Source organism: Serinus canaria, chromosome 2 (assembly GCF_022539315.1).
Source record: "Serinus canaria isolate serCan28SL12 chromosome 2, serCan2020, whole genome shotgun sequence".
In the NCBI taxonomy this organism is placed as follows: Eukaryota; Metazoa; Chordata; class Aves; order Passeriformes; family Fringillidae; genus Serinus; species Serinus canaria.
The window spans coordinates 5,655,657-5,668,850 of record NC_066315.1 but is presented as its reverse complement, the minus strand read 5'-3'; the positions used below and the strand labels follow the sequence as shown (position 1 = coordinate 5,668,850).

Here is a 13,194-nt window from a genome sequence, read left to right as displayed (position 1 = left end):
CATTCTAATTTAACAAAAAAATTCTTTTTTTTTCTGTGCCATGCTGTAAATTTCCTACACATTAACCCAGGCAGGGCTGTAAACCCCTGCACAAAATCAGACATTAAAACAAAAAGCAGAAGGAGCTTTTAAGGTGTGTGAATGATGGCACTGGAAATGGACACCATGCTGAAATCAAGAAAAACCACAAAGTTCAGACCATCTACAGACCCTCCAGAGCTGCCAGGTTTGAATGCAGGGCTGTGATACCTCCACATCACCCAGGCAAGGGGCACATCACTTGCTGTTTTGAGCACTGTTGGGGTTTAAGTGGTTAAGGCACCTGTGCACATCAAACCTTACACTGAAGAATCAGAGAAGATCACTAAAGAATCAATCACAGAATATCCTGAGCTGGAAGGGTCCCAGTTCCTAATCCTGCACAGGACATTCCAACAGTCACACCATGCAAGTCCTTCTGAGGGAAGGACTCTATCACCAAATGCAGTTTTCCCCTTCCTGTGCCAAGCAGGTTTCTCCATGCTCACAGCCAGGCAATGCTGCCTCCCAGATGGCTGCAGACACCAGCCCCACAACAAGAATTTCTCTCCATCCCTGTCTCATGCTTTGGAGATTAAAATCTGATAGGAGGCCACTCAGCTCTTCTTCTTCTCCATCTGCATTTGTGAAACTGAGACAAGGTGATATTGATCCATAAAAATTAAACTTTATTCAATTGCTGAATGTGATTACGGAAAATGTCAGCTCTTCTTTTCTCTTGTGTTAGCGTCCAATTTTCTGACAAGCTAATAACATAACATTCCCTTCTCCATCATTTTTGCATTGCTGTGGAAGAAAAATACCCAGAGGAGTGAAATGGGTTTCATGCATGTATAGCAGCAGCTTCCTCTACAGCACACAATACAAAATTATGTAGATCTTCCAAAACTCAGATTTATATTTTGTGCATTTATGAATGAAGCTGATTTTCACACAGGAAAAGCTGTTGGACCAATTGTTTTGTTTTGTTTTTCTGTATAGGCCCATTCCTGATGACTTTACGTGTTTTTTTTGGACTTTTTTTTTGTTTGTTTGTTTGCTAATTTTATCTTTCAGTTTTGGATGTCAATCAATTTCTAACCTCATCATTTTTAGACCAAATTTACCGTGTTAACCAAAATGCCAAATGATTTCCAAATCAAGAGCTTGTTTGGATATAGCCTTTGCTCTTGTCAAAGAAGTTTTCATTTGCTTCTCTGCACAGCAATATTTTCCTTCAGTTTTAACCCATGCCAGCAAAACCACATGCATTTGTGTTACATATGCTGCTGCACCCAGGTTTCAGCAGTACAAGTGATGGCCATGCCCACATCCTGCTTTTCCCTTCTGCTGAGTTATGCTCAATGGCCTGGAGATAACCAAACAAGGCACCAGGCTGGAGCAAATCCTGCAACACCTCTCTGAATGAATTATTAACAGGGGGGTTCATTCTTCCCTTGCTGCTTCTGCTCCTACACCACTGTGATGCCATTTGTTCTGGTGGAAGCATTCTTCTTTTGCACTGAGACAAGTGAGAGGAAGACCTGGATACATAAAGGCAGCTTGTTATCATAAATTCACATTAAAAGTTCAGCTGCACATCTTGCCATGGAAAGGGAGGGATTCCTGCTGCACTTTGGAATAGAAGCACAGATTTCCATGAGTAAGGAAAGGTTTCATACTTGTTGGTTTCCATCAGCACCTTTTACAGGTGAAACCACCTCCAGGTGACTTCTTTAGAGACAGCCTAGAAACTGAGCCATCCTCTGCCCTAACTCAGGGTGGTGCAATCTATACAACCTGTGTTTGGTCCCCAGCTCCCCTGATCTCACAGGCCACCTCCTCAACCAAAGCTGATTCAGATTTTAATCCAGAAATAGACTTGCATGATGAATTAATCCTCCCTTTGCTCTGGTCGAGCCCATCAGACTCCCCACAGTGATTTCAGGCCCAGACTATAACTCCTGGTGAAGCTCAGGCACAGCTTTTGCAAAGACATCTAATTTTCAGTGTCATGATGTCAAATAATGGAGGAAAAAATGTATTATTAGATAATCTGTTCCTGGTGCCCTTTGTCCTCAATTTTAGAAACAGTTGCTGCATTTTTGGGTGGAATTTGTTGAACTCGAGGAATCTGCTCTTAGATGTCTTCTCCTGTCATTCCCATCTTCACTGGGGGGGAGTTACCACTGCACATTGCTCTGGGTAATTAAAAAAATCAGAGCTTCCTTGTAGCTATCATGTTTCTTTCAGATTTTTAATCACACTCATAGTTCCCTGCAGAGACTACCCCATTTTTAATTCCCCCTTTCCAGGACTTTCATGGAATTCCAGTGTTGAAGCACTGGAATTCCCTGTGTTTCCAGGGCTATTTTCCTGCATATTCAGGGATTCTGACAATCACCTCACTGACCCCAAAGCCTGTGTCCTGTTGAACAGTCATCCTGATCCCTGTGTCCTTCTCAGCTGCTGTTTTCCAAGAAGCATCCCCCAGAGTGACCTACATTCCTCCTCCCAAGGTAGCCAATGTATGTGTGTTTATTAAAATGTGTGTTGTACAACAGATCTATTTTTCACTGTGATCCAGATCAGCCAGCATAATTCCCTTATCTGTAATTTCACTTTACACTGATTTTGAGTGCTGTCAGCAAAGATTTTATATTTTCTCCCAGATGCTGTTAAAATGCAGATTAAAGACAGGTCTCATTCTGAACAATCCTTCACCCTGAGATGCTCATCACCAAATTTACAGTGTGGTCACTGCTTACAATCACTTTTTGAGATCCATCACCCATTTTAAATGTGTTTACTTGTCTTGGTACAAAGCTCATGTTTGCATCACAATATTTCATGGCATCAGATTCCTCTCTGAAATCCAAGGATTCTGTATCTGCACAGTTACAGTCATCAGCATAATTTGTAATCAAATCAAAGGCCCATATCAGTTTTACAAGAGCTATTCCCATGAAATCATGCTAACTAGCATTAATTATGCTGTTTCTTTCCTGCATACATCTTGTATCAGTCTCACCATGACTTTGCCCAGTATCATTTTCACATTAAATGGTCTCTCATCATCCCCCTCATCCTTCTGAAATACTGCCTAAAATGCTGTAAATACATCCTTTTAAAATAACCTCCCTTGCAGGGAAGTGCCACCTCTGAAATAATTCCCTGATGGACAACAAATGAGGAGACATGAGAGATGTCCTATTTGGGACAGGCAGATCCAAGGTCCTTTATTCTGGGCTCATGAGTGTAAAGCCTCTGGGTCTGCAGCCCTGTCAGGTGGGACCCTGGTCTCTCTGGGGTCTTTTTCTGAGGATTGAGGGGCAGCATGGCACCAGTTCCTCCTTATTTTGCAGACCTCTCATGGCATAGGAGCTGCTGAGACTTGTGTCATACTTGCAGAGTTCCCAAACTGAAGACAGGGAGAGAACTGAGGTCTGATGGCAACAGGTCCTCTTGGCCACACAAGTGCTACTCTGTGCCTTTGCTCAGGGAAAGTTGCTTCCAAAATTTAGGCATAACATTGATGAAATAAGTCTGTTACTGCAGTAAATGAGAACTTTTTTGCTCCTGTTCTAGCCCTGCAGAGATGTTTCAGTTATTCAAGAAAGAGGCATTATAATAGAACAAACTATTATTATTTTCTCACTGTCAGTGTTTGCTCCTCAACATTATCATTATTTAATCCATCACTGTGCTGGCAATTTTCCTGTGCATTTTGGAGCATATGAACTCCTAATAATGAAAGGTCTAACTGTCCCTAGTCTTGTTAAGTGTGGTTAGACAAACTAAAACTAAAATGATTTGCTTTTCCAATAGCACGTATCCTCAATTATACTTTATCATGGTTTACAAGCTAATTCACCACCTCTGATAGCTCAGAATGACTGAATATATTTCAACTGCAGCCATGGTACAGGAAAGAAAAGGGGATATTGAGTCAGGGAAGGAAATTTGCTGGGCTGATCCATGTTAAGATCTTCACCAAGCCAGCCTCTTGCTATTCTCAGAGAAAAATGAGGAGCTTTTCATGCTATTTTTTCTCTATTCTACTAATGCTTTTCTGATGTTTTTGGCTCATTTCCCCACTGCTATTTAAGTTTGAATCCAATTTAGTTAAACTGATGTGAAATCATGAGTAAACAATTGTATGTCAGCTTAGAATACACTGAGTTTTGCTTGGGCTTGTAAATCCACCAGTAAAAGCTAAGCCTTCATAAGCCAAGTCTAAACTGATTTGAGAGAATCTGTGCACAAATCACCATGGTAGTTAAACTCCTGCTTTTGCTGATACTGAATGCTGAGATAGTTCCATCTCTGAATGTTTAATAAAGGTCTAGAGTGAGGTCATCAAATGACAGGAGTGAGAGCTTTAATTATTGTCAGTAGTGCAACCTCCCTTTGAGCCTTTGCACTTTAGTTCTGTTTTATTTGGTCAATTACCTGCAAAATATTGCCTGACTGCTGGAAAGATTGTGGTGACCAAAGCAATTCAGGTTTGGGTGCCTGGATAAACAGAGCCTTTTGAATCTTTTTGCCTTAGTACTAGTACAGGTCTTAGTATTTAGGTCTGCAACAATACCTGCCTCATCTTCATCCACAAAAATAATTTGATTTAGCTAATCACAAAATCTTTGGAGCAAAGGATTATATTGCCAAATCTGGTCATCCACAGAAGGGGAAAAGAATGGATGTGGGGTTTTCCTACACTGCTGTATGGTGATATTTCCTGGCTCATCTCAGTTGTTAGGTCCTCCAGCCTTCAGTCTCTTGCTGTGAGAGCATTGCAATGCAAATAATTCATTGCTGGGAGAGCAGTGCATGAAATACACATTTAGTCACTGATGATTCAGACCAGAGTTGTCTACAGGAAAGCTTTACCCTGGATATACATCACTGTGAAATATGTAGCATTTTCCTTCGCCTAGCAGAGAGATTTGGGATCACCAATATAATTTGACACAGAATTTTGTCACAGATTTGCCTTACCTTGCTGTGCAATCTGCAAGGTTGGCAGTAAGAACACAGCTGTCACCACCTGTAAGTCTTGCATGGTGTGAGGAATTAAATAAAGTGCTTATCTAAACAATAACTGATTCTTGTTAGCAGGTGGGCTTAACAAATAAGCAGGTATGCTGTGGGAATATAGCCACGGTGGCAAAGGAATGTAGAAAAGAAAGAGATGGATGCACAAGATGGAGCAACAAGCATAAGCTGCAAGATTTTAATGTTAATCCCAACATTCCTCATCAAAACTGCAATCTGTTCAAAGGGAAAAAAAATCATTCACTCATTTGCTTTCCCTATCTTTAGAATTTCTAATTTTTGCTTTAATTATTAGTGAAAACGTCCTTAAGAACTTTCTAATCACTCTCATTTCAATACATGTCAAAACAGGGAGCAAACTTTAGCTTGGCTGCTCCCCTGATACACCTTATAGTGGAGAGGTAGTTGAAAACCAGATGCTTCCCCCTCCAAAAACCTGCTTTTTTTAAGGTGTAGTGTGACAAGTTAGGCAGCAGGATTAGTTTATCACTACATCCACCCAAGGATAAACATGTTTAATGACACAACCAAGACCCAGGAGGGATTTCCTTGTTGCTGGGATAAAGCACTGCCATTCATTTGCTTTGGCTGACAAAGCCACGTGCAGCAGTCCCCTGCAGCACTTTGATCCACCCCAAGGTGAGCTCTGAGGATGCTCTGTGTCCTCTTACCCTCATCCCCTCAAAGCGTGACAAGGCTCTCAGTGGCCGCAGGGCACGCAGCGTCCGGAGGGATTTGATGGGACCCATCTCAGAGTATCCAAGAGTGCTGGCAACCAGGCTGATTAGAGAGACCTGGATGGAGACACAAAGTGAAAATTCAACCTGTTAGAATGCTCCTGACATCTTCCTGTGGCCACATTTCTCTTCCCAGAGAAAAGCAAGGCACAGTTCTCCCCAAGAATATTTCTGGGTTTCACATTCTCTGAATCCCAGAGAAAGGAAAAACAATTCTTTTCATTTGCTGTGCCTGTGTTTGTGCAAAAGTAGAATGCAACATGGAGATTGTTTACCCAAAGTTTCCTTGGCCTGTCAGGGCCAAGTGTGTGTGTGACTGTTAGCTGACACTCACAAGATTCTGTGCAGTCTGTGCAGAGTTAAGTGCTTGGCAGATTCAGTTTAGATGTAATGTAAAATAGTGTAATATAATATAGAATAATATAGTATAATCAAGTAATTAATTAGCTTTCTGATAAGATGGAGTCAGATGCATCATTCTCTCCCCCACGTCGGGGGAGAAAATATCCACTATATTTTCCTTCTCTTCTGGCTTTCTCCCCTGGAAAGAAACAGCTGGTTAGTGGGACAGTGGGGAAAAAAAATCTTAAATGGGAGCCATTACATTGGATCCACACAGAAGAAGGGATGATCCTTCACAAAGTGGATGAGAAAAAGATCACCATAAGAGGCCCACCACTCTGTGCTGTTTTCTGTGCACTCCCTGAGGTGTGTGTATGTTCCACTACCCAAAAATGAGTCAGGTAAGTGTTAAAATTGAGAGCTTTTGGGAAGAAAGCACATCTAACCCTTTCCAGCAAAGAGAAAGGATTTTGGTATTTACATTTAATCACTAGTCTTCAACTAAGGGATTAGAACAAGTCTTCTGCATTGCTGGTAGACATGATTATACCACAGACCTCAAAAGAATAATGTGCAAGGCTCTTCCATTCTGCATTTACTCACTTTTTCTGGTTTCTGCACAGTCTCTAAAGGAGATGGAAATTTGACAGGTGCTCACTGTTGAGGTTCACACCTTTCAAAGACTTGTTCTTCGAAATGAACTTCCTGAATCTGGAAGCAGCATGGAGGGGTTCCCATGCTCTTCATGTTCTCAGAGCTTTTGCAATGCCCTAGTTGGTCAGAAATGTGGGTGGTATCAGGCACAGGATGGGATTCTGAATGAACTGAGGGGCTGTGGAGATTGTGAACATTTGGAGCAATAGGGTTCTGCATACTCAAATCAGTGTTCACAGCCTGAAATCTTACTGAGCAAAGAGTGAAAACAAACAGCTCTCCAACACTGTAGGTATCATGCCAATTTGCATATATTAAACCCCCCCCCAAAAAAAACCAAAAAAAGCCAACCAGAATCAATCACCACATACTATAAAATACTATCTTTTTAGAAGAAAGCTGTGTATATTACTTATCTTCCTTTTAATTATTTTTCCTTACCATTCTCACAGCCCCAGGAATCACAGTATTGGATATCTCATACTCACCAATGGGATTGTGCAAAGCTCATCTGTGAGGAGTGGGTGCTCTTGCCATTTTCAAGATAGCAGCTAAGCCTAAAAGCAGGGACACCTCTACATTATCAAAAATAGGTGCTAGGAAACTCCAGCACCTCCTTTAACACTGACAGCTCTGGAGGGAAACCTTCCTTTTAATTTTAGGATGGAGTGATTTTTACCCTGAAGCCCACTGCTGCCTGACCAGCCCAGCATCACCCACGAGGTCTGGGATAAATCAGGGCAAGACCTGGTCCCTAAGTCCCTAGACAGTGTCCCCTGTGGAGCAGCCTTTCCCTGAATATGCATTTATTTACATACCAGGGCTGTCTGCACAGCTAAGCACTTTGTAGAAACTCGCTCAATTTGTTAAATTATTTACCTGCTGATGGCTTTATTGTGTCATGTGGGTGACCAAGGGCAGGAGGTCTCAGAGAAACCAAGCCTGAGCTGGGGTTTCTGCCAGGATAAGTCAGCCCCCCTCCTGCAGATGACCAAGTGGCACAGAGGGTGGCTGTCACCCTGTCACTTGTCACTCTTTAACAAGGTGTGACACAGGCTCACCTCCTGTGTACAGACCCAGCAGCTGGGGCAGAGGAAGGGCTAATAAACACTTCTGCCTTTTGGTGCTGAGTGCCCTGTAATAACATCACACTAGACAGGCAGACTGGGTTCAAGGAATGATGTCTTGGGCTTCATGGACACTGAGGAGGTAAAAATCACCAGCAACGCCTTTGCTTCCATCTCTGGGAAAGAGGGTCTGAACCTGTGACTTGAGCATGATGCCTAAGTCATTTTAGAGTAGTCAATGCCACAGGTTTGACACGCTCCTTCCACCTGGAGGAGTGATGGGATTTCAGACCTGCTTGCCCAAAGCTCACAGTTGAAGAAGAAAATCTGAGTTTATCTTAAAAACCATTCTCAGCTCACCAATGCATCCATTTTCTGCCTTCCCTGTTTCTCACCAGCCTGGTTTACATCCTGCACTCTGAAGCTGCATTATCACAGAGTTCAAATCCTCCTTTTATTCACTCTTCCCACTAGTTTAATGTTGCCTAAATAATGGTAAAGGGCTGGGGATTTGTCTAACAGCAGTAAGCAAATGTGCACCATAGTTATCTACCGAAGCCATTCAATTAAGTCATCTAAAAAGTCTAAAAAGTTACTGGAATGAAGGAGAATACATGGTAGGAGAAGCACTGTGACACATATTTCTGTCTTGGGTGGAAAGTTTAGTGCAGAAATCATTCTTAACCTCACAAAACCTTGGAGGTTTCTGTCCAGAAAGGCTGAAGGTATGAGAAGAACAGCTCAATGACTGCATGCTCAGAGACAGAAACCAAGATCCATACACTCACACACCAGGGGAAGCTCACTAATTTGTAAAATTGATCCACAAAATGAAAGCTTAAATGAAAATTAATCAAATACAGGCTACCCAACACCCTTCTTTGCTAGATTCATCCATGATGACTGAAAGTCAGATCTTATCAAGGATTTCAAACTGCTTTAGTTGCAGCATCTGCAGGATTTCTCCCTCATCCTGGATTTGTGTCCCATAACTGCCCTTTCTGCCAAGGCAGAAGCTTTTTAGTTCAGATCCTGCATCAAATCTTTTGGATCTGAGTGGGTTCTCATTTTCTTTTGAGTGGATCTGAGTGGGTTCCCATTTTCTTTTGAGAGCCACAAATCTCACCCTGAAACACATCCCAGGTGGTGTTGCCCTCCTGACACAGATTTACACAGCATTAGATATCTCTGCAGAGGATTAGGTCATGAAGCTGTGTGATATTTGGCAATGATTTACAAGGCTGGAGTCAGAACACAGTTTGAGACAACTTGTTTAAATGCTTGGATGTTGGTTTTGAAGGTATCCCTGTCAAATTTTATTTATAGGAGAATTACCAACGCAGGGACTTGGCCATTTGGACTTGATTAAAAGTGACCCACAAGGTTATTTTTAGGAAAAAAATCAAGCAGTTTTCAAAATTGGTGCTGACTGCCCCACATAATCACAACAAAAGGTGAAGTCAGCTATTTCTGTAATTTTTTTTTTTTACTGTTGCAAGGCTATGCAGCCCAGAGCTGCTCTAAAGTTCTGCTTTGTGCTACGCTCAGAAGCAAAAATGTGCTGGCACCCAGAAAACACCTCTAGGGTCAATGTAACCTCCAGATTCAGAATAAGTCACACACACATTTCTAACATTTTCAGTACCTGTTTGCAAATAGTTTTGTAGGTTTTTTATAAAAAACCTACCCCTGAAGCAGCACTGTAATGTGGTGGAGACAAAGTGACTCCTAAGGATTCACCACTGCTTGGAACCACTTCCCAAAAAACACCCAATTTGCTGTTGACCTTGAGCTTTCACCTCAACTTCACCTTTTTCACTGCAGGTTAGGTAAGCTGTGGAATCCCTCATCCTCCTGTGCACTTCTTCTGAGCCAAGCAGATTTATCACAGCCCCCATTTCCCTCCAGCATTTCCCCTCGAGGTCTTTCCTGACCTCCAGATCTGATTAAGAAGCTTTCACAGCTTTAACTTAACTTAATTCCCATTTAACTTAATCAGGGAAGAGTTTCCCTGTGCTGGGTCTAGACTGTTCCTAATCCCCTTGACTTGCTGCTCATTTGGTGTCCCTGAAGTCTCCAGCAGAATGCTGTCACTGGAATTTTCTGCCTATCCTGAAGTCCAGTGCACAACCTGGCCAGCACTGAGGGTCCCTGAGGGGAGAGAGGTCCTCATAAATCAGTGTGGGCAATCCTGCCTGTGAGAGTCTGTCTGAAATATCCTTCAATTTGTCTCACAACTGTCATTGAGAGACCACCCAGAAGACCTCCTTTGTCCCATTCCTGGCCCTGCAGTGGAAAGTTACCCACCAAGCCAGGGGCTCAGAGACCTGAGAGCATTGCTAAGTTACTGTTTCCACAGGTGCATTTTCTGCATGCTACGCTGAGCCCAGTGAGAAGAAGGGGACACTGTGCCCTTTTCACAACAATAGCCTTGGAAGCTGTCCCACCTCTTGGCCTGGCTGGACTTCTCCTGAGTTTTGGGTGGTCCCCCACAGAAGACCCCTCTCGTTCATCTACAACCACCATGACAGAGAAGCTGAGATGACAGAAGCCTCTCCATCAGAGGAAAACCAGAGACATCCCCATGTGAGAAAGGCCTCCCTCACCCTCCCCAAGGACTGGGACTGAAGCCCTCAGCCCGGGGAGGTGCGTGGGAGGCGAGCTGACCAAAGCAAGATGGATGTTGTAGGTGTGGGCATTGGACCACAAAAACAATGGCCCTCACCCCCTGAGAGATGGACTGTGTGTACCCCTTTTCCAAATACCATTCTTTTTACCAGAAGATACAATAGATTCAGTTTTGAAATAATCCCCTTTCCCCTCGATGAGAAGAGTATAATTAGGGTCCAGAATGGACTGCATCTCTGAGATCTCCCTGGACGTGAACCTCGTCGGCTGGACACCGAAGGACCCCTGCCATTCTCACATTTGGTAGCTGTATACCCTTCCTCTTCCTCCCTTTTATTCCTTTCTTTCCCTTTTCCCCCAATTCCTCCCCAACACATTTTTGCTGTGGTTATTTCAATAAAGTGCATTTGTGTTGATTAATCTGCAACCCCCTTGTGCCGTGTCGGATTTTTGCACCCCGAGATCAATCTAAGAACCACCACGAAGCCTGTCCAGGGACAGCTCGTGACACTGCCTCCACACAGGTACACAGGTCTCACTGACCTCGTGGACTAGGATGTCATCCAACTCATTTCCTACATTAACTCTTCCCTTTTGCATTCCCTGGATCATCTCAGCACAGCCAAGAGCCCAGCCTCAGCACTGTCAGACACTTCCCAAAATTTATTCTGGCCCAAAAGAGTGGAAATCTTGAAAGAGTCAGCATTTACTGCCCAGCTCAATGGCAGAGTTTCCCAGCAAAGCTCAGGCTCCCAGCAAAGCCTTGTGGATCCTACCTAAACAATTCCTCTTCTTGCTATCATAGACAGGCAGAGAGGGTGGAGCTCTCTCTGATCCTGGAATTCAGGGAAGATTTTTGTCCCTGTTCCTGACTTTCTCTGCCCAGAGACAGTTTTATCCTTGTATCTATAAGAATATTGTGTCAAGAAATATAGACCTGTATTTCTATATTCTCACATATTTCCACATTCCCACATTATTTCTATATTCCCACATATTTCTATATCCCCACATGTATCTACACACAAGTTTATCTGTATAGATTTTACAATAATTTGCATGACAGATGCCTGGAGCTGGGTGCAGGGAGAGATAAATGAGCCTCCACAGCTTTTATGGTTGCCATGTTCAGTCTCATGATCAAGGGAAAAATGAAATCTTTTAATTCTGGTGCACTGGCACTGGAAATACCAGCCCTGGGGGTTAACAAACCTGTGGCTGGTGTTTTGAAAGCCAAAGTCCTGGCATCTTTGTGCCTTGGTGGCATTAGCTGGGTCTGGAGTGTCCCACTGCATGACATTCATATGTGTGTCCAGTGCAAAATCAAGAAGAATCAATGAATTTAGAGGGCTGGAACACATGGAAGGATCTCTGATGAAAGGTTAGCCTCACTGATAGCTGTATAAATTATATAAATACATACATAATGTAACTCTAATGAGAGTAATTTCTGAATGCCTTAATAATTTTCACAATCCACTTCAAAGTCTTGCCTAGGACAGAACATTTTTTTCAGTAATTTCCAATTTCTTGTCACAATTTCACTATTTTGCAGAATTTCTGTCATTCTAAAGGTAAGAAATATGACTTGTGTATGTGCCCAGATGGTGCCTGGAGTAGGGTTAAATTTCCAGTGTTCTGCTCATGCTGGTCTCACAGTCATTCACCAGTTAGAGATGTGCAGCATTGTCTGACTATTTAAATTATTCACCATGAACACACAGAGATAAAATTCTACAATAATTTTATGTGCCTTCATTATCTGACAGTGACCTAAGCAATCAGAGTTGTAAACCAATGTAAACCCAGTAAAGCCACCAGAACAGAATTTTAAGGTGGCAGAAAAACAATTACAAAGTAGGGAGTGTGATAATGCAGCACAAGGAGGGGAAAAAGCCTTTAATTAGAAGATCATAGAGGGTTTTTTTTTTCCCAAGGATTGATTGCATTTAGAACAGCAGTGAGTTCCTCCCTACATGAACCCATTTTCCATTTTAATATCATATTAGCAGCCTCCACAGACTCCCATCCATGGGGGTTACAGGGAGTCAAGGGCACAGAGCTGGGGAGCAGTCCTTCAGCCAGGGCTGGTGGAGGTTCCTACAGCAAGGAGAAGCTGGAATAAACTGTTTGAGCTGGAACAAAGGCTGCTCCTCTCTTTTATTTGATTTTTTTTTTTCCATTCCTAAAAGCACATGGTTTCAGGTAACCTGGGAGCATCCATGGGAGCAGACAGACCTGAGCAGCACCATCCCAAGGCAGGCACTGCCCAGCACAGACTGCATGTTTTAATTAACCCCTGATCACCACTGAGGTGAATTAATAGCAGAACCATGAAAACTAGGAATTCTGCCTAAACAACAGCAAAAATCATCCTTGGATAATCATATAAATCCTAAAACCAACCAGAATTTCCACTAAATGCCTGCTGCTGCACGTCTGAGACCCTGTGAGTCTCTGTCCCAGGGGGAAGGGGAGACCTCCTTCCTGGCATGGGCAACAGCATATGCTTTATGCAGCCAGGGATTTCATCAAATTAACCTGCTTGCTCAAATAAGAGGGGAGGGAACAGCAGGAAAAAAAAATAAAAAAAGACATCTGAATGGAAGCACAGCAGCTGAGCTGAAAGCTCTGGCCACTTATTTAAATAAGCAGTTCCAGCTAATGCAGGCCCCTGGTGCTTTCAAATAGCT

The 13,194-nt window shown here is 42.9% G+C and overlaps 1 protein-coding gene across 4 annotated transcripts in view; it reads right to left on the bottom strand.

Moving 5' to 3' along the window:
- LOC103812707 (sodium channel protein type 5 subunit alpha-like) overlaps positions 1–13,194 on the bottom strand; it is a 172,024-nt gene that overhangs the window by 13,251 nt on the left and 145,579 nt on the right. For all 4 annotated transcript variants that reach the window (XM_050971419.1, XM_030235037.2, XM_030235031.2 and 1 more), the window contains one exon: positions 5,745–5,867. In XM_050971419.1, the coding sequence (XP_050827376.1) occupies positions 5,745–5,867 (123 nt within the window). The remainder of the gene's footprint in view (positions 1–5,744; positions 5,868–13,194) is intronic.